Source organism: Bombus huntii, chromosome 6 (assembly GCF_024542735.1).
Source record: "Bombus huntii isolate Logan2020A chromosome 6, iyBomHunt1.1, whole genome shotgun sequence".
In the NCBI taxonomy this organism is placed as follows: domain Eukaryota; kingdom Metazoa; phylum Arthropoda; class Insecta; order Hymenoptera; family Apidae; genus Bombus; species Bombus huntii.
In genome coordinates this window covers 11,908,673-11,928,133 of record NC_066243.1, presented here as the reverse complement: position 1 = coordinate 11,928,133, position 19,461 = coordinate 11,908,673, and the positions used below count along the sequence as shown (strand labels likewise).

The following is a 19,461-nucleotide window of genomic DNA, read 5'->3' as shown; positions in this document are numbered from 1 at the left end:
AAAAATGAAATACAAAGGTATGTATTTTTACAAACCCGTTGTAGGTCTTAGGGTCGATTTGATGGATCTGTGAGACCCATTACGAGTTAATGTGTTCATCTGTGGCGTGCCAGGTAAAGTATGTCCCAAGGCGTTCATGTAATCGGCAATCAACAATGTTATCTCCAGAATCTGTATAGATGCGAATAGATAATATTTAATATTTAGAAATCTTGTTTTAATTAGATTGCTCGATAATATACCTTAGGTTTTGATAGAGCAAATAAAAGTTTTTGTTCAGCTGCTCCTTCGTCAGGGCAAGCGACCAGCATAAAATCATCCAAACATCCTCCAAATGTAACTATGTTCGCATAATTATAACGACACATCACTGCCATCGTTTGTAATTCTAGAAGAGTAACACTATCTTCGGAAACGGCTATCCATACGGTTATCGGCTCAGCTTGCTTCAACTATGAAACAAGACATTTTTAAACAACTTTCTTTTTCATTTTTGTTTATCTATAAATATGTCCCGTTATTAACCTTTGCTTGATAGAGTGTAGCTCCAAAGAAAGGCCACTTCCTGGTACAAGTTAGATATATGCGAACACAGTCTAATACGCTACGACCTTTTAACGCGATCCACTTTTCTTGAAGTTTTTCTTGCAGTTCTCTGCAACAAGAAATCCGTGAATTTAAATACAGCTGATACTTATTTATGTTCTTTGTAATTTACATGGTACTTGCCTTAATTGCTCGGCAGTGATGTTTGTCCGATATCGTATGGGATAAAATTTGTCTAAAGCTTGAAGCACCAAATGATGGGGATTGCATCCTGGGCCGCTGCCTCGAGCTTTATCGTTGTTATATTCACCAAAATCGATCTACAACGTTTCATCGTTACATTAACAGTATTTTCATTAAAAAACTGCACCATTATTTTCAAAGAGTAACTTTACCTGTGCCATTAACGACGCAAGTTCAAATGCAAGTTCTCGATTGACCGGAAATTTGCCTTGTACGACTTGCTGATTTATTTGGTAACACAGAAGAAGCCTTTCTCTGTCGGTTTCCATCTTAGCTGCCTGTCTCCAATAGCATCGCGATTTGTACGTTAATTGTATCACCCTGGTATTCTCGAATTTTCCCGAGCCCTTCTCTCTTAATGCGGTTTCCCATTTGGAGATTATATCACAAAGCTGGAACGAATAAAATTATCGCGTCGGAATATTTTCGTCTACCGTAATTTCCAAACTCTCCCGAGGTGCATACTTTTGCCTGAAGATCGATGAAATGTTCAAGATCCTTCTCGATGGGATCGTCACTGAATAACGTGAAACCCGATTGATGAACATCTCGGCAACCGATTTCCTGGTTCAGAGTATTCAGAAATTCTTCTATCGTTGTGCTGCCATCGAAGCTTACAACCTGATACGTCCCATTCAAGAAGTGAACCGGTATCGCATGTGGCAGGGAATGATGGTAGGGATTTTTCATTAATATCGATAGGACCTCCATCCTCGAGGGCTTCACCTCCCTTCCGCCGTTTTGTAATGTCCTTTCCAACGCTCTTTCGCAATAGGCTGCGTATTTGCCGCACTCCGTTCTGACAAAATAACAAATTCATACGTTTAAATTAACATGTTTCGGTTGAAATTTTGAAATTTAAATGCTTAGTAGAACGAATGAAGGCCGCTTACTTAGTATCAGCGTTTCTTTGCAAGTGTAACTTCAGGTACCAGAGTAGCCGATTGTTTCTTGGTAGGAATAGAGAAACAGCGAGCGCGAGCAGCTGCCATCCCTGGATAAGAACGTACTGGGCGGGATTAGTTTTGCAGTCCAAGATCGTTGACGTCGAGTGGCCCTGCATGAGCGGAGGACTGTGAGAAGTGGAGGCCGTCGACTGTGCGTCCGCATTTTCACCGCTGCCATTTGCCGCGGGACTTTGCGTATCGCAGGTGAACAGCGATTGCGTGGCGCAGAGAAGGAGCTGCTGCAATGGTATGCTGGCATACTACTATATCCCTGGATCGAACCAGACCTAATCTACTACTTTATTTTTTTTTTTTTTTTCTTTAAATAAATCGCGCTCCACTGTCCTCGTTTATTATTCGTTTGTAGAATCTATTTTAACAGGACAATCGAGGGTACGTGTTTTAAAATCTTTTAGACCTGTGCAGCTCATCGAGTTTCTAATATGCATTTGGAATTGTACGAGGAGTGTCTGGGACAAACGTTCGAATGCCCTCGGATCTGATGGAACACTCTAGATTCGTTACACTTTCGTCATAATATAATGCCTGTTAGTAATGTAAGCAATCGAAATCGGTCTGATTAACGCATAACTCTATGTGTGTTAATCACATAAAACGCATGAACTGTAATAAGTCGAATGAATTAAGAGAAATGTGGATGAGATAAGCGCTTTCGTAATTTTTTAGGCCATGTGAGTCTACCTTACAGCTCGAAACCATTTTTCTCTCGTTCGTTTGTCACGAACGAATCGCTCGAACGCGCTCTTTCCTCTTATTATTCTCCTTGACACTTGATACACTGTACTCAACGATGCATAGCTTCCGAAGCTCTCGATCTAATTACATTCTACGACGTACGTTCGAATCTGTAAGGAGCTTCTAGCTGTTGTTGCTATTCTTTCTTTCTTTTTTTTTTTCTTTTTTCTTTAAATCAATTTTCTTATATAACCGTTTATGACCAGATAATCAAAGACTAATTTTTCTAAGCAGCATTCAAAAAACAGAGAATATTTTGTAATGAGCTATCGAGCAAAAAAACGTACGGAAACAGAAACAAAAAACCAATCTAGTAAAAAGATGTTTTTCTGTGTGTGGTTTTTTATGTACACCAACATACCATTCTGCAAGTGTGTGTGCCGCAGAACGTATTTTGACAAGTCCGGAGATCGTGGTATTTTATTAGCGAATCGGACGATCGATCGTTAATGCATCGATGATGAAGTATGATCGATGAAATAAAGAGTGAGTCTAAGTGATTCTCCCGCGATGAGAGGAATGAATTGTCGAAATATGTTCGGCTCACATGATAGGGCATCAGGGTACAGGTGATCGGGTATCATGTATAAATATCAAAAAGTACACAATAAAAATAAAACAAACTTAACATGACGATGTTCTATGAAAAAAGATAACAAGAATCGGAAAAAAAAACGCATGCGATTTTAGAGTAGCCTAGGAATAGCACACGTAAAGCAGCAAATGAAAATGAAATGTGAATGAATGTTAAAACTAAAATCGTTTTCTGTTAAATACTTCGTCAAGTATTATTAATGTTATTGTTATTACTATCATTACTATTATTAATTATATGTTGCTTTGGCAAATAAACGACAACCAGCTGTATTAATTATTAGTGAGTTACTTTACAAAAGAAAACAAAAAAGAATAAAGAGAGAGACAACTAAACAGTTCACCGCTACTTCAACGGAATTACTTCGTATAATACTTGACTAAGCGTACCCGATGTACCATTTCTTCTGATTATACGGAAGCGATATATCCAATTATACATTCGTTTTTTAACTAGCCTTTTTTGAAGAATACCATAGATCTTAAACCTATTAGCTTGATAGTAGCGTTTCGGCCAATAGGTAAAACGTTTATTATAAATTACGCGACGAACTCGTCGGCTGTAAAAATGGTACAGGGTTCAGAGTGTTTGTTAAACAATAAGCAGGACTTACAACGCGCGCAGTACCCAGCGACACAAGTCTGGCGGCCTTTTTTACCTGTACGCCCAAACGATGTTGAGTATGACGACTTGTCTGCTTTACCAATGCACATATGAATTCAGATTGTAATTCAGGTTGATCTATGCATTGTTGCAATGCGTTTTGCGCTAATACCACATGGTAGTCTATGCCTGCTTGCTCCACTGCCACCGACATGAACAACTGACAAGCCTGTGGCGTAAAATAACATTTCTTCGTATATAAAGTGTCTGATATACGATATTTTTATATTTTATGTATTAACCTTGAAAAGCTTGATAGCCTCGGTCTGCAAGGCTTCGGATGTCAAGCTGGTCAGTGGGCTAGTGATGTTCTCTTTCGTGTGGAGCAACAGCGGGTGTCTCCAGAGAACACAACTAGGATCTCCGTCGGTTTCCATTAATCTTTGTACTAGCTGCTCGTACTGAGTTCCAGCACTAGGTCCGCCTCCAGATACCACCGTCAGATGGTACAGCCAATTGTCTTTATCTTGTTTATGAGGCATCAGCAAGTATGTAGGGCCTTGATGAGTAGGAAAAATACCGATTGTTCTTTCGTGAGGACCCTCGGCGTCTCTTTCTTCGCTGTCGCTGTCGGACACGTGCTCGACTTCTTCTACTCTAGCGTCTCTCATATTTATTTGTCCAATAGGATTCTGAAAGACAGATGAAACGGAGGCCTTGGTAATATTCACGTGTAGTCATCGAATAATATACACATTGAAAGATCAGTGGCTTACCGTATCGTTAGGGCACTTAAAGTAGAGGAACATTTTTCCGATGAGGACGCACCAGCACTTCTTAGCGTGCCCGTTTTTCACTTTCGTCAGCCATCCCTGTATCGTAGGCTTATTATCTTCCTTACTGAGCAAAAGTTTCGTCGCGTTCCGCCTTTGTACGTTTTGTAAAACCCTTATCCAGTCTTCCATCGTTGCGATACAGTCTGCCGTTAAATAATACGTTTTCTTCCCTGTTGCTATCTCAAACGTTGCAGCACCTTCCGCCCTGTTTATCCTATTAAAAAAGTCAAGGATAATTTTAATTTTATTCGTACTTTCTACGAGGAAAATACGAGAAAATATATATCGTTGCACAATTACCTGCACACTTCATCCAATACAATTTGGCCTTGAGGTTTTCTATTGACATCGTTCTGACTTTTCCAATAGGTCAGCACACCGTTCTTCAACACGAACCATCTCTTTCTCCAGGTTTTTAATTTACCACCGAGTTTCGCAAGGTGGCCGGTCTTCTCTAAAGATTCTTGTCGTTTTGGGCTCTCGCCGGAGACTCGCATTAGCAAACTCGGCATACTAGATTCGAAGGATGTGGAGCTTAGAGCATCGGGAGGTATCGCGTAGTCTTCCGACAGACCAGATTCCAGAGAGGTGTCTGTAAGCGATGCGGCAATTTCCAAGTTGTTGGATGTACGATCACAGTGTTCGACGATTGCGAATGATAATTGAAATGCTTACCACGTTTCACGCTTTTGCTAGGGGAACCGCTGGAGCTTCTCTTGGCAGGACTAAGGCTGCTGGTGGTTTTAACGCTTTTCGAAGGACTACTTCCACTGCCAAGCGAAGAGTCCGTGTTGTCTGAAGAGCTATTGGTGATTCTCGTGTTGGTTTCCGTTTGATTGGGATGCTCTTCGCCGTCCGAGCTGTCGTCGGAACTGTCGCCAAAGGGCATCGACCTAATTTGACTGGCTCGCCCTAAAAAATCGAAAGAATCATAGACACTCGGCCTTTTAAAATGAATGCTTGTTAGGAAACGAACGACAGCGACTTACCCTTGACCGTTGCATAGACTGGAACTGAAATATCGCAATAGCCTTGGGAGTTGTGCGCAGTCAAGTTGTGTCCTGTTGCTTGGGAATGTTTCGACGAGCTAGTTGTATTTGTCATTGTGGAAGGCGCGGATTCCTCGTTCGTCGGTGGACCGATGCCAAGCCCGCCATCCGCTACCTATGGAATTCGTAAACGGGTTTGTTTCCTGACTGTAACAACTTGGCGAGTATGCTCGTAACGCGTGTTTTCTCATAAATATAAGACTCGTTGATTTTCTACTCTAGAAACTTATGTTAACCGTTCACACGCACAAACGAACCTAATAAGATCAACGCATATATCTGTACCTGGTATATCTTGGCTTCCCAACTAGGAAATCGGTGCAAGGGTGGAGTGGGTGGTCGAGGACCTTGCGCGCTTTGAGCCCAATTCATTCCTTCCCTGCTCGGCGTATAGATCTCCGCGTAATCGTGAATAGCCTCCGAGCTGCCACTGTCTCTGCTCGTCTCCGAGACTCCAGGTATATTCGGTAACATCACCAAGTTTTCCACCGCAGCAGCGAGCTCCTCCGATAGCAAGCTAGAGCGGTAAAAGAACGGCAAGCATAAAACACGGAACTAATTTAGCCGGCAAACGCATTTTAATCGCTTCGATAGATACACGATCAGCGACAGCCCCGTAGCGATGTGCTCGTGCCAATAAGAACGAAGGAAATAAAGATGAAAAGTAAAAGAGAAGCTCTATACTGGAAGGCAACAGAGAACAAAGTATACACGGGGTCGACAGATCCCCGCAGGAAGTCTCAGGACGTTACAGGGTACCACAGTTTCGAGAGTCGGGCGCCGCTATCACGTCGTGAGACCTCCCAAGGAGAATCGAGACATATTTACGCGACGCTACAGGCTAACGAACGACGCGCAAGCAGAAGCGAAAGAAGCGATCATTACGAAAACAAGCGAGATGTATGTAATAATGTACGTAGGCGCGAAGCGTCAGACGACGAAGGTTTCTCGCGAGATTCTACCTTGAATCCATGTTGGTGGTCGTGATCCCTCGTTGTATAGTTCCACAGGCGGACAGGTGTCTTCGGTGCTTTGTACCAGCTTGTGGTTCCGCTACGGCGCTTTGCACGCTTTCCGGTACCGCCTGCGGTGTTCCCTCCAAGCTTTCCGATCGTCTGCGTAACGTGGGGTCAACTTCCAGAGATAAGGATGCCCTTGTAGGTGCCTGAAACGACACGTCCTTTGGTAAATGAATTTTTAAAATTCTTTCCCGATACCGAAGACTCTACGTACAGGTGGTTTCAGGCCGATATTGGTTATGTGATTTCTCAATAGCTCCAACTGCTGATTGCACTTGTTGTTCTGTTCCCTTAGGTGTTGGTTTTGCTGCTCCAGTTCCCTCAACTTATTGGTCACCCATTCCTTTATTCTCGCGGCTTTCGCCTCGACCTGCCTCGCGTCTTGAAGCCGTAACTGCCTCTGCAAGCGTTTAGCAATCGCTCGTAGATTATCAGTTATCTCGCCCGCTCTTTGATACGGCGCGTTGTTTTATCATGACGCAACCGCGTTAGATTATCGGAATACTGATTCTGCAAAATTGCTGATGAAATTAAATCCGTTTGTCGTATAGAATTCTTAGACGTTCGAAAGCAAGCTGATACTACGAGGAACCTGACGAGGTTCCGATCGAGGGCAGATCGATTCATATATTTTTCTCGGAAGAAACGTTTGGATTTGTTTGCATTACCTGTTCCTCGACCTGTGTTTCTAGCTTCGAGATGCAGGCACAATGTACATCCTCGATCTTGTCATTCTGCGTACCGGAAGTCGACGGCAGCGAATGCGGTGGAGAACCAACACCGGATGTGCTCAAGCAGTATTCACCCTTCACTAGCCGCTCCTCCATCATCCGTACCTGTAATACATCCAACACGTCCTTCCAGTCGTCGCAAATCCGTTTATCCATTACGACATATCGCTTTACTAACTTAATTCTGAACTTTCAACATCGTTGATCTCCGCTTTTGTCTCTTAAAGTACTCTTTAACTCATGGCCCAGAAGACACCCATTCACCGATTCCTCCCCATAAAAACATTGCCTGCGCGTACCCTCTGACCAGCCTACTTTCCAACCGATAACTGGAACTCCGTGAATTTCGTCGGTTCGGAAAGCGTCACGCGAGCATGCCACGTTTCCGGCGCGATCGGAGAAGCATGGCAGCAGTCGGAGACGCGTGGCGTGGGATCGTCGAGTAAACAGCAATGACAAAGCGTGCAGAGCGAGAGAGAATGAGGGTGGACAAGGGGAGGAGAAAAAGGAAGGGACGTTTGGCGTTGCGTGTGGACCTGGTGCACCCCTTTTCTGCCACGATGGTGGCAATGCTCGTTTTACAGCAGCTGTCAAAAATCGATATCACGCTCACGCAGTACGGATACGTAAGCGCTGCACTCCGCGCGTCCACCGCTGAAGCAGGAAAAGGGGAGAGACAGAGAGCGATATTGAGAAAATCAATACGCCAACGGAGAAATCCTCTGGCCGAATGTTTTCCTCCTGGCACCGCGTGTGGTTGCATGTGCTCTGCGAATCATATCGATCACCCTTCGCGTTTTCACGTTCATTGTCGTCTTTTCTCCAGAGTCAAGGATCCCGTGATACTTCGCTTCTCTCTGTCGTTTGATCGCGTTCTGTTCCTTCTCAATAGCTAATTCAGAGATTCAGAGGAAAAGATTTTAGAGTTTGAGTCGAATCGGAATAAGAAGACGCGTTAAGCTTCGTATTTTCGGTTGCGAGATTGATCGAACAAGGCTGCACCGTTCGCGGACGATGAGTAACAAAGCTGGGCCGCAACGCGAATCATCGCTGGCAGAGCAGTATTAATAGCACCGACATTCCACCGAACTGTCGTTCCAGATATTCGATCACTCTTTCACACCGAGTCAGCACACTGGCCCATTTCACTGTAAATCTCATCTGACCACGTGCCGCATCGTTACTCTACACCCCCGATACGATTTATTCGACACGCGATACGACGATCGTACGTTCGATTCTTGTTTTTCCAGCAACTTTTTCCAAGAAATCGTATCCTACCGGACGTTTAAAAAATACGATATTGGATGATTCCTTACCCAGGTTACGAGTGGCCATGATAGCCGATCGCGAGCTAATCAGAATCGACCAATGACCCCTTTAAACCCTTCGTTCCTCTCCTCGAGGGCTCTTGCTCGATTCTCGAGGACACTCCCACAAACAGCGAACCAGGACACGAGTTTTCCCTTGCCTCGTAACCGCAACTCGAACGAGTCTCGGGGGATAAACTACGGGGATAAGGGTGCGCACGATGCCGATGATCGAACTGAACTGAACGAAACTAATGCACGTAAACTGTTCGGCCTTTCCTGCGGCCGATGAGTCACGTTGGCTCGCAGCCAATGGCAGAATTCGTAGAGGTCCTCGTGTGCACACACGCCACCCCTCAGGCAAGTACGTCGGCCTGACAGTAGACGATAGACGGCGGCTCCTTCCTTAGGCTCTCTGCCGATTCGCAGCCTCTAACACCACCCAGATCGGAGGGAAACCGATGAATACGCGACGGACCGATCGCCAACACGTTCCACGCTGACTCTACGTCTTGAGATTTATCGATCTGCTCCACGCTTGTATCTCGCAGGCCTGCGCCCGTCGTCACCACGCGACACGTTCTGCGATGAACGATCGTCCACGGGGTGTCTCATAGCGACACTGATCGCTGTATGGGAGGGACGAGCCTTCCGGTTGTCGACTTCTGAACGCAGAAGTTGATTCGTCGTCGAGGATCGTAGGATTCACGGTTGCTGGCTTTCAATTATATCTAGCGGGTGGTACAGCAGTTCTAGGGTTTCCCACTTTTAAAGGAGATTGTATTTAGAAATTAGCTATCTCCAAGGAATCAAATGGTCTGTGAAACTCTTTGTCTTTTTCAATGCTACTCGATTCATTGGATTTCAATAGGGAAACAGAGGAAGGCAGACTTGGCAGCCGAGTCGGAGCTGTTTAATTCAGAGACAACGACCGGCTACGGCGAGTTTATCATTCGATCGAACGACTTCTGCGGACGTTTGAACTCTATCCGAAGATTTATCGATTCGTGTTGCGTCTCCGGAGGCACAACCCTGAAAGCGAAATACTGCGAAACTAGAAATAGCTGCTGGCTGGAATAATCTAATCCCATCCGCTGATCTGCAGAAACGTCACGTCTGTTGCCATTTGCATTGTCTTTACGCTTTCCTTTTTTTTCCCCTTGATAGAGGATCGCAATAACGTTTCATGAAAATCAGATCGATCCATTCAGGATACTACATGGCTGATCCGGTCCCACGTCTAATAACCTAAATCCACGGTATTACAAGCTTCTTGAACAAAATCGTTCGTATGCGTTCGGAAGCTCACAGAGACCTTTCAATGGCAAAGGGCCACTTTGTTTTCGTTGGCGAAGGGGACGCACGAATCGTAGCGGGTTCCATGGGACGAGCTGAGAGGCTGGCCCCCTTATCTTTTCATGGTGGTTCGACGCACGTGCGCGTACACGCGACAAAGCGGTATCACCTCTCACGGACGCATCGTCGAATCGTGTTGGCTTCCCGCCAAAAGCAGCCCGTTAACGTGCATGTACATGCAGAAACATTCATTCAACTGCGATCGTCGAGGGGAACGAGCCGCGGAAAAAAAGGGAACAGACGACCACGACTGCGGCTGGCTAAATGGATCAACGACCGACGAACGCGTGAGAAACGCGTCGTCGACCGAGAAGGGCTCGACATTGTCCGCTATTCCGCGTATATCGCGCGACCTCCGCGTTAACGAGGAATTGCAAGAGACTGAGAAGATTGGAATTTTGAGGCTCGAGTGGAGCTAGACGCGAGTTCATCCAGAAAAAGTATGGTCCACGGTCGACGGTGAGTTTGAAAAGAACGTTTTTCAAAGAAGTAGCGAAAGAAATATTTGGAAGATACGCGATGAATCTCGTTTGTCGTTTCTTTCTAAGTAGATCGCAGATTTGCACGCGTAATATGTAAAGATAGGCAAAGTATAGCGTCATTTACGATGTTTCATAGATAAAACAATCTTTTGCTCGAGTTTTATTTTTTCGATTATTTTAGTCAAATTACGAACTTGCATAAATATATATCCGCGGTCTATTTATCAGTTACCAAGAATGTTTGCAGATATTATAATCGTATTCCACTCGTGACAAGTAAGCACAAGGCACGGTTACAAACACTGTCCTCTAAATTTACCTGACAATTTGTCGTTATTTATATTTTGCCACGAACGAACCCGTGAACTGTATAATTTTATCTTACTTACAATATGCGCAACGAAATCAAGCGTCACATCCCTATGACTCAAGCCCAGCGAGAGAGGTACCGAAACCCTAGAGATTAAGCGACCTGGATCGCACGACGAAGTAAGCTGCGATCCTACGGTGACTTTAAGAACCCTGTTCTCAAAGGGCAGATTCGGAGAATCGACGTTCGAAACAGGGGCTTGATCGTAGAGAAACAGCAACATCGAAACAAGTCCGGCGCCACGGCTGCTTTGAAATATTTAAAGGGGAACTGTACGCGGGGAGTAAGAAAGCAACGACTGCGCGTAAGTAGCTTTATTTTGTTTGCTTGCGCGGCAGCTCACGGGAAACGTGGATTACTCATGAATTGGCTGCACGCCAATTCTATACGCGACACGTCCCGTCAAAGCGGGTCGTTAAGTCGACCCGCGTCCGCTAAGACGCTCTTCGTCTCTCGTTTCTTCCCTCGCGACGCTTCGTGTCCACGCACTCGTAGATCTGCTTGGATTCAATCTTGATCGAACACACTGATAAACCTGCATCTATACTGAGCACCAAGATACTCGTCTAGACATTGTCCTTACAACGGTCACGATCGAGAACATTTCTTCAACACTACGACGATGAATATAATATAAATCGCTGTTCACCTAAAACGCTACGATGAACCCCCTTTGTTGATGGAAACAGAGTTCGTTAAGAATTCTCCGTGACCCGTAAGATAGTTAAACGATGGTATCGACATCGAAAGGAGCAAGTCGAGCTACAAACCACGCACGATCTTCTCGAACCGAGCAAGACTAAAGAATCAAGAAGAACAACTACGAGGAATGGCTTCGTCAACCATGACCTCGAAGTTATGAAACTCGAGCAAACGTCAAAATCAATAGCTATAAGGAAAAAATGGACGAGATGTTTGAATTTAAAAGACAGTGTGTGTGGTGACTGGTGTCAAAGGGTTTTTACCTTTCATCGGTGTCACCTGCCGGTCTCCATAATTTTCAAGAACGCGCTGGTTCGTCGACGCCGCTGTCCCGGCCGATTCTCCCCGTCACGATCGAGGGGTGCACCAAGGATCGAGGGCAAGAACGATCGCGGAAGATGTACCGCCGGCACCGGCACCGGATGCACGTGGTTCACGAACGCCCGACTTTTTGGCCGAATTTCGAGGTCATAACAAAACGACGGTCTTGCCGGCCGGTCGTACGGCCATATTGTCGCTCTTCTCTCTCTTTCTCTCTCTTTGCTCTTCTTGCCTCTCGCGCTCTCCTCGTTCGTCCATCAGCGGTTCCAGCTGGTCGTCTTTCTCCCGTTCTCGTGGTCCCCGTCTTTCTCGCCAGCCGAACGCAAAAATCAATGCGACGTAACATGCGCCCTGACACCCGGATCCTCCGGTGTACCGACCGAACTTTTACTCCCGAATTCTCTTTACTTCCAGGGTAAAGTAAACTTTTCGGTTCAACATCGTTGCTTTGCAAATTATACGATTCCCTTTTTTGTTGGATCCTCGAAGAATCCACGAAGACAGAATTTAGAGATTAATTCAAAGGCTGTTGTCTATGTTCCGTAAATAACGTTCCGAATCGATTTACGTTTTCTTTCTTTGGTATCAAAAGGGAATCAATGTCGATTAGAGAAAACAGAGCAAACGAATCGGTGAGCTGGTATTCCAAAGGATCGATTTATCGAAACGTCGTATGCGAAGTCGTAAAGTTCCGAATTGCGATTGCCCACGGTTGGTACAAAGTCAGAACCGGATGGTTTACGAAAATTTGAGTATCCGTCGGTAAAGGCCAGGCAACCGGGTTGCAAGGTCGGGGGAAAAAATCGATGCGAAACTCGGTAGAGACGATAGTCGGTGGGTTTCCAGGTGCACCCTCGAATCTATCTAGTCGGTAACGCAGTATCGATATTTTCACGTGGAACTCCGCCGTTTGATCGCTCGCGTTGCGAAGCGTGATAAAACTAAGTAACAGTTTAACCGGTTTTACGATATTTAAATATTCACTTAACAAGTGCTTTGTCGATGAGAGGAGACTATTCGATGTTCCTATCTACGCTGGTAGATGGAAGATCAGACACTTGGAACATCCGTCCATTAAGATACGACTCCATTCGGCGTATGTTCGGCTTCACAACTTATGCACGAACTTCTAATTAACCTGGTTCACTGAATTTAATGTTTCACGGCCCGATTAAAAGTCAGGATCTCCGGCAGAAACTCAGGGACAAGGTTCTGAAAAGGTCAAAGGGCGTGCATAGCTGCAATGCAACGCTCTCTCATGCCACTCTATCGATTACACAAAATTATCTATAAATCTTATTGTATAATTTCTCCATTTCGTTGAACGATCGAAAGAAAAAGCGGCGCTCCAATTTCAGCCTGTAAAATATGATTTTTAGATAAGCTAATAAGGCTATACCGGAGAGAAAATTATAACGGAACACTCGGTATATAAAATACTGGCCTGATGGAGGCGAGTCATTAAAGCGGACGGTAGGACTTGCTAGGAACGTCGTTACCACTCGCTAAATTAATTATTTATCCTTGGTGTCTTCGGGCCAGTTGGTCGAGCATTAACCAACGACACTGGCGTTCCGTTAATAGCAGAGCTGCAGCGCAATCATTTACACCGAATCGATTGGACGTTCGTGAGCTACGATGCCGTGAGACGAAACCGATTTACCAGCAGCGTTTCGATTTCTCTCAACGGCCTGAATCGATGTTTACGACCTGAAGGAAACGTTAACGAGCCGAGAATCGAAAGGATGATCGGTGTTCTTGAGCGAAAAGCGCAGAGGAGGAGAAATCTCTTCGAGATGACGAAACGATCGCGACTGGAAAATTTATTCTCACCTTGTCCTCCGCCTCGTCGGCTCGGCCCTCCGCTTCCAACACCCGCTGCTCGAGCTCCGAGAGCTGCAATAGAGAAAAGAAAATCAGTCGGTATTTCTAGATTCTACACCGTAACGAAACGGCGCTACTTTAGTATTTGAGAAATTAAGTTTACTAATAATTCATCGTTGCAAAATATATTTTTAAATAATTCTTTTCCACAGGAAATTTATTTAGACAGCAGAGAAAACGACGATCCAACACGTTCAGAGCCATCCTACGAAGCGAGTCGTCGGGACACCGATAAAGCTACTCTGGAGCGCGTATTGTCCGCAAACAATGAACGCTTCGTGTCCATCGAGGTGAATGTTGGGTCTCGAGGAGCATGGACGCGTCTACCATGTCGAGGAAAAAATGAAATATTCATAATCTGGCGTCAGCAGGCACGAGGAATCGAGAAGCAGTTCGCTGGTAAGCCGAAAGGAAAGAGGGGCCGCGATATCTCGCGTCATCTAATTTTCCTTCCAGCGGGAAAACTTCCATCAAACTTGGTTAAGTCCATAGCTCGACGCGTGGATGCCTGTCTGACGAGAGTTTAATGGATACCACGGACTCAAGCGGTGCCACAAAACTTGCTTGATCCGTCAAAGATTGATACGCGCCGCTCCTCCACCGACACGGACATATTTCTACATTTTCGCCCCGAGAATTGATTTTCCCCGCGAAAGATTTTTCAGCCCGATGCGAGATCTCAAAATTTTGGAATTTTTTCATCCAAATGCCAATACTTGAATTTGAACGTTTACATCTAAATCGAAACAGTAAATACTATATTCTACTATATTCTGTGTCACAGTAAGGGATCACGACCGTTGGCCAGTATTTTTACTGTCGTACATCGACTCGTCTTCGGAGGAAGCTGGACTCCGCTGTCCCAGAAGACTCATGAACGACGAAAAAACGTCGCGTCCGTCCGGCGCGCGAGCGGCGACTATTTACGAAAATAATGGGTAATTCATTCGATACGCAGTCGTGATTTAAGTCTTCTTGGAATTAGCAGGGTGGCCCATTAAACCGGGCGGAGAATCAGACTCGCTCGTTGACTCTCTCTACCGTGGAACCGGCTAAAAAGTATTCCGTGGTTGACCCCTCGGGACAGTATGAATTGCTCTTAAAGCCGCGCCTCGACCCGTATATTAACCTCCGTTTTAATTAATCACCGAGTGCCCGAGCACAGCGACGCCTGCGTTGTTTGGCCGCGCGTGCACCGGGCAAAACCTTCCGTATTCGCGCGTGTTATATCGTCGAAAATTCCCCGGCTCGCTCGGCCACAATCGCCTCTTTTCCCCGCAGCACAATTTATTCCGCGGCAAAACTGTTTATACAATAAGGGCCTCGGCGCCGATCAAATAACCGGAGCGTTTATCGCGTCGTTCCTCCTCTCGCTGTTAACGAGAGAACGATTCATCGTTGCTGGTAATTGACACGGTGAAACGTGCGAAACCATCTGCTGCGAGGGCTGCCGCGGCGTTGCAACGCTGCGCATGCTTTAGCATCGCTGATGTATACGGCCACGGAGCGTACGAGTGTTAACGACTAGTCGATGTATCATGGTTGATTGGTAAATAATAGAACGCAGATGCATTTATAGCGGCGTTGGAACGCAAGTCGTAGATTCGATGGGACGAGCCGGCAGCGAATAGCGACAAAAGACAGGGGAGAGCAAATGGGAGTCCTCCAATTATTCCGAGCAACTTTGCCGCCGATAAGCAACGGCACTCGCGACCCAATCACCGTGATGAAAGGCAGCAGAGCGCTCGACGAAGCGGTTGGCGACGCAAACAACCGCAAACACGGGGGTGGCGGAGCAGATAGCGAGGGCAAAGGGCGTCGAACGAGCGCACGAGACGTTCGATCCAGGGCTGGTCTACGTGCTGGAAAGGGGCCGCGTGCGTGAGAATTCAGCCCTTCCTCGCGAAGACGGCTCGCTGGAAAGAAGCTGAACAGGCAGCCTACAGGAGGATCTCATCAGGAGGGTGCAGTTAGTAGCATCTGGCGTTGAGAGGGAGCGAAAAAAAAAAAAAAGGGGGAAAGTCAAGAGGGAGGAAGTACGAAAGGAGGGAAGAGGAGAAGAAGATGAGAAGAAAAGTACGAGAGCAGGAAAGGAAGTACGGTATCGAGGCGAAGGTACGCAGAAACGTTCCTCGCAACGGGGTAGGCGCGGATTTCCTCTGGCGTTAAAGTCGCGGCTAGACTCGAGAAGAAAGAACGTCTGCGATGGAGGGTAAGGGCTGTACATTAGCCGCAAACGGGATACCAGCAGAATCTCTCAAACTGTCGTCAACGCTTAAGCTCTCCTTTTCTCCCGTTTCCTCTTCCCTTTCTCCCTTAGCTCGTTGTGCCCGCGATTCGGCAACGAACACGGCAATAAGGGCTTATGAAAATCGTGGCTCCTCGTCGTCGGGACTGCGCGTGTTCCGCTGATGTTTCGTCTTCTCCTAAGAAGAGAGAGAAAGAGGGAGAAGGACCCTTCCTTTCCTTCGTGAATATAGCCGACACCATGAATAGCAAACCGTTGAACGAAACTCGCTGTCAGGGCGGGCGTTCTCGTGAATCTTTTAGCGAACGACGAGGTGACTAGCGAAAGATCAAACGGTCTGTTAGATGGCAGGGCCGCTACCGATGTTCCTGGCAAAGCTAACAGATTTCTCTCGAACCTCGTGTTAAAGGAGAACGTTCCAGATTCTCGTGGATTTCGTTCGACTCGACCGACAACGGGAAGTTTTTCAAGTTTCGACGGAGGAACAGCTCCATGAAGTAAAGGAGCGACGCCTCGCTGACGACGGTGCGAGGGTATGAGAAAGCAAGGTATATAACTCGCAATGCAAGAGTCGATCGTTATCGAGCCGTTACACGGGCACGAGAGGATGCATTCGTTATGGGAGCTCGTGCGTACTTCAGCTTTCGTTGAAAGCGAACAGGTGACGCGAACACAGGCAGCAGGAAAAGGGGTCGGGGAATTAAAGCGGGAAAAAAAGAAGTTGACCCCGCGGTTAAATGAAAACGTCTGTGCGGTGGTATTCGACGTCGAGTGTGCCGTGGTATGGCTGGAATTCAAATCGAATCGATCTCGGGCAGTGGCTACGTCGGGTGAAGAGACAGAGAGGCGAACACTCCACGAACTGAACGTTCCTTATGAACCGCGATTTAACAAATCTATTCCGCTTTGTTCCCCTTTAACCTCGTTACACTTCGATAAATGGGTCCTGCGATATTTTCTAGGCTTCTCTAAAGTTTCGAAAACCTGCGATAGATCTTCGCGATAGATCGACCTCCTAGCAGCGTCTGACATTTACGAATTACGGCTGGCTGTGCCCGGCGAGCTACCGATTCGTCACGAAACAAAAACATTTATCCCCGCCTGAAAAGGAGCGATTTCTAATCAGCGAATCCAACGACAAAAGGTTAATCGCGCCTGTGAAGTTCACGATTCACATCCCCGGCCACGTGTGTGAGCCACGTTCCATCCCCAGAGAGGGCACGCCGAGGATAATTACGAGACAGGTCGACGATGATTACGCTTGTTCACTCCACGAAGAGGCGACGCAAAAACCGCAGCGCGTCGAACGAACACGAGCGACCAGGAAAGCCACGCAACAGAGAAAAGTGGGCCAAACAGGGAGAAGAAGGCCAGCGGATTCGTTAGGGTTTAAGCAGTCGAAAAGGGGTTGGTTGGAGTAAGAAAGGGCGAGCGAGCAGAAGAACGCGAGAGCAGTCGGCCGAAACGATAACTCTCACCCCGCGGCGTTTTCTCAGAAGGGTGGAAAACGGTCGGAGAAGGGCACGAGGTTGGGATTGGTTCGTTAATGTTATCGGTGGGTCGCGTGATGCGAGACATAAAGCATCGTGCGCCTTCTTGAGTTTCGTTTCTCTTTGTGCCCCGACGAATTTATGGCGGGCCGATGGTGTCGCGTGAACGAAAAAGAACGCCGGTCGAAGGGAACCACGCTACACTCTCGCCACCGTGTTCGATTAATACCATTTCCCTTGGAAAAATCGTCACGCGACTCCACTCCCTCCGTCTTGCGAATGATACGTTTCTCGATAACGATACGCACCACGAATCGCGTTTCTTTCGACGTTTGACGAAGAATAGAAACCGATTCCTTTCGCGTTTGATCGGGCAAGTTTTTCTACGATATACGATATACGAATGGGACGTCGTTGTAACCCACCGTAGAATTTTTCTATCGCCTCCGAGTTTTCTTTTCAAGCGTCAAAGTTTAAGCGTTACGCTTTATCTTTGTGCTACTCCGTATTGCTCTTTACATCTCGCGCTGTAAATTATATTCAACGGATCTCCTTAACGTTTCCCCTTCGGTTAAAGTCGCGAACACTGCGGGAGCGGTAGGGCAGGGTTCGCGAGATAGGCAAACTCCAAGAATGCGTGCATTTTTTATGAACCGGTCCGGGCCGAGGTAGCGTGCAGGTCTTTACGGAAGCACATTAGCACTTCATGGGCTTCGCCGACCACCCTCGGAAAGAGCTTTCCTTGGGCCGAAATCCCACCGCCTACGGATCGCTCTCTCGTGCCTTGTATATTAATTATTTCGAGCGGAAAAGGGTACAACACGGTCGACGCTCCCTCGAGAGCGGAACGGCAAGAAAATTACATGGCCGTAGCCGACGACACATCGCACCGTTGACCTAGATTCGTCACGTTCACCGCGTTATCAGTTTCCATATCGATTCTATTAATTAATAACGTCGATTCGTGTACGCGACTGGATAGATTATTATTCACGAGGATCGACGAGCCCGCATTAATAAACCGTCGAGCAACCGGTTATCGAGCATCGCCGCGTGATTTATTCTTTTACGAGGTAGATTGGGTTAGAGATAATTGGAAAGGAGGATGAGACGTAAGAAGACGCTTCTAGCACGAGAGACAGACGAGTGTTAATATTGCAGGGTGGTCGGAACGGTCTTCTATATCACGAACCAGCGTCGCGGGTCTATCGAATCTCTGCATTTCGTTGGATCTGCTCTTTGAAACGTCATTAACGAAGATGTAAAGCGCTTTGTCTTTGTTAAGGGGCTTTCACAACAATCGTAAGAATAATCAACTACCGGTTCATCATTCTTAAACGTATGCTTCTCGAAAGACGTTGCGCCCAATTTACGCGATACAATTTGCGCCGGATATTTCAGTTAGACTGACAGGTAGACGAGGTTCAAAGAAAAGCCGGGATTAGGGAAACAGGAGAGAAACTAGTTGCACGATGTTTCCCGGCTGGTGACCGAAAGAAGGAAATTGTCACTTTCGGCTATTTTGCTGCGCGCTGACTTGCCACCGGATGCACTTTTAAAGTTAAATCTAATTCAACTTCCAATTTCAACTTCCACAATTTTCCTTCAACAAGCAGGCAAGTTCTCGCGGTGTCAACGAACTGTACGCGAAGCAGCAGAAAATTACTTTAATCCTCCTCCTGGCTCGTTCTCCTTCAACTTTCCTCGGATACATCGATCTTCCGTGAAACGTTCCATCGACACGGAGTAAAAACGCGCATAGCAATGTCGTAAAATTTTTCGTGAAAAGGCTTGGAGAGAATGCCACGCTCACACCTATCGAGTTCTTTGTTTCATCCGTCTTTTATCGAAGTTTCTAAAAAAAAAGTGTCTTTGAGAGGGATACTACCTGTTGTACCCTGTTCCACCTGCGGCAAAATTTCTTTTCGCTCACTATTGCCATTATTACGGTCATCATCGTCGAAATTATCGCA

The 19,461-nt window shown here is 46.3% G+C and overlaps 1 protein-coding gene across 13 annotated transcripts in view; it reads right to left on the bottom strand.

Moving 5' to 3' along the window:
• Nucleotides 1–19,461, bottom strand: part of LOC126866513 (uncharacterized protein CG43867) — a 98,968-nt gene that overhangs the window by 1,891 nt on the left and 77,616 nt on the right. For 4 of the 13 annotated variants that reach the window (XM_050620163.1, XM_050620162.1, XM_050620171.1 and 1 more), the window contains 18 exons: nt 13,700–13,762; nt 7,263–7,430; nt 6,809–6,994; nt 6,538–6,740; nt 5,861–6,092; nt 5,516–5,690; nt 5,202–5,438; nt 4,827–5,118; nt 4,467–4,740; nt 3,993–4,382; nt 3,701–3,919; nt 1,683–1,975; nt 1,255–1,588; nt 942–1,181; nt 730–866; nt 526–655; nt 243–452; nt 36–171 (listed from right to left, as the gene is read on the bottom strand). In XM_050620163.1, the coding sequence (XP_050476120.1) occupies nt 36–171; nt 243–452; nt 526–655; nt 730–866; nt 942–1,181; nt 1,255–1,588; nt 1,683–1,975; nt 3,701–3,919; nt 3,993–4,382; nt 4,467–4,740; nt 4,827–5,118; nt 5,202–5,438; nt 5,516–5,690; nt 5,861–6,092; nt 6,538–6,740; nt 6,809–6,994; nt 7,263–7,430; nt 13,700–13,762 (3,919 nt within the window). Of the gene's footprint in view, nt 1–35; nt 172–242; nt 453–525; nt 656–729; nt 867–941; nt 1,182–1,254; nt 1,589–1,682; nt 1,976–3,700; nt 3,920–3,992; nt 4,383–4,466; nt 4,741–4,826; nt 5,119–5,201; nt 5,439–5,515; nt 5,691–5,860; nt 6,093–6,537; nt 6,741–6,808; nt 6,995–7,262; nt 7,431–7,503; nt 8,341–8,644; nt 9,112–11,808; nt 12,129–13,699; nt 13,763–19,461 lie in introns of those variants that run through there. The other 9 variants (XM_050620164.1, XM_050620166.1, XM_050620167.1 and 6 more) reach the window with 9 other exon arrangements.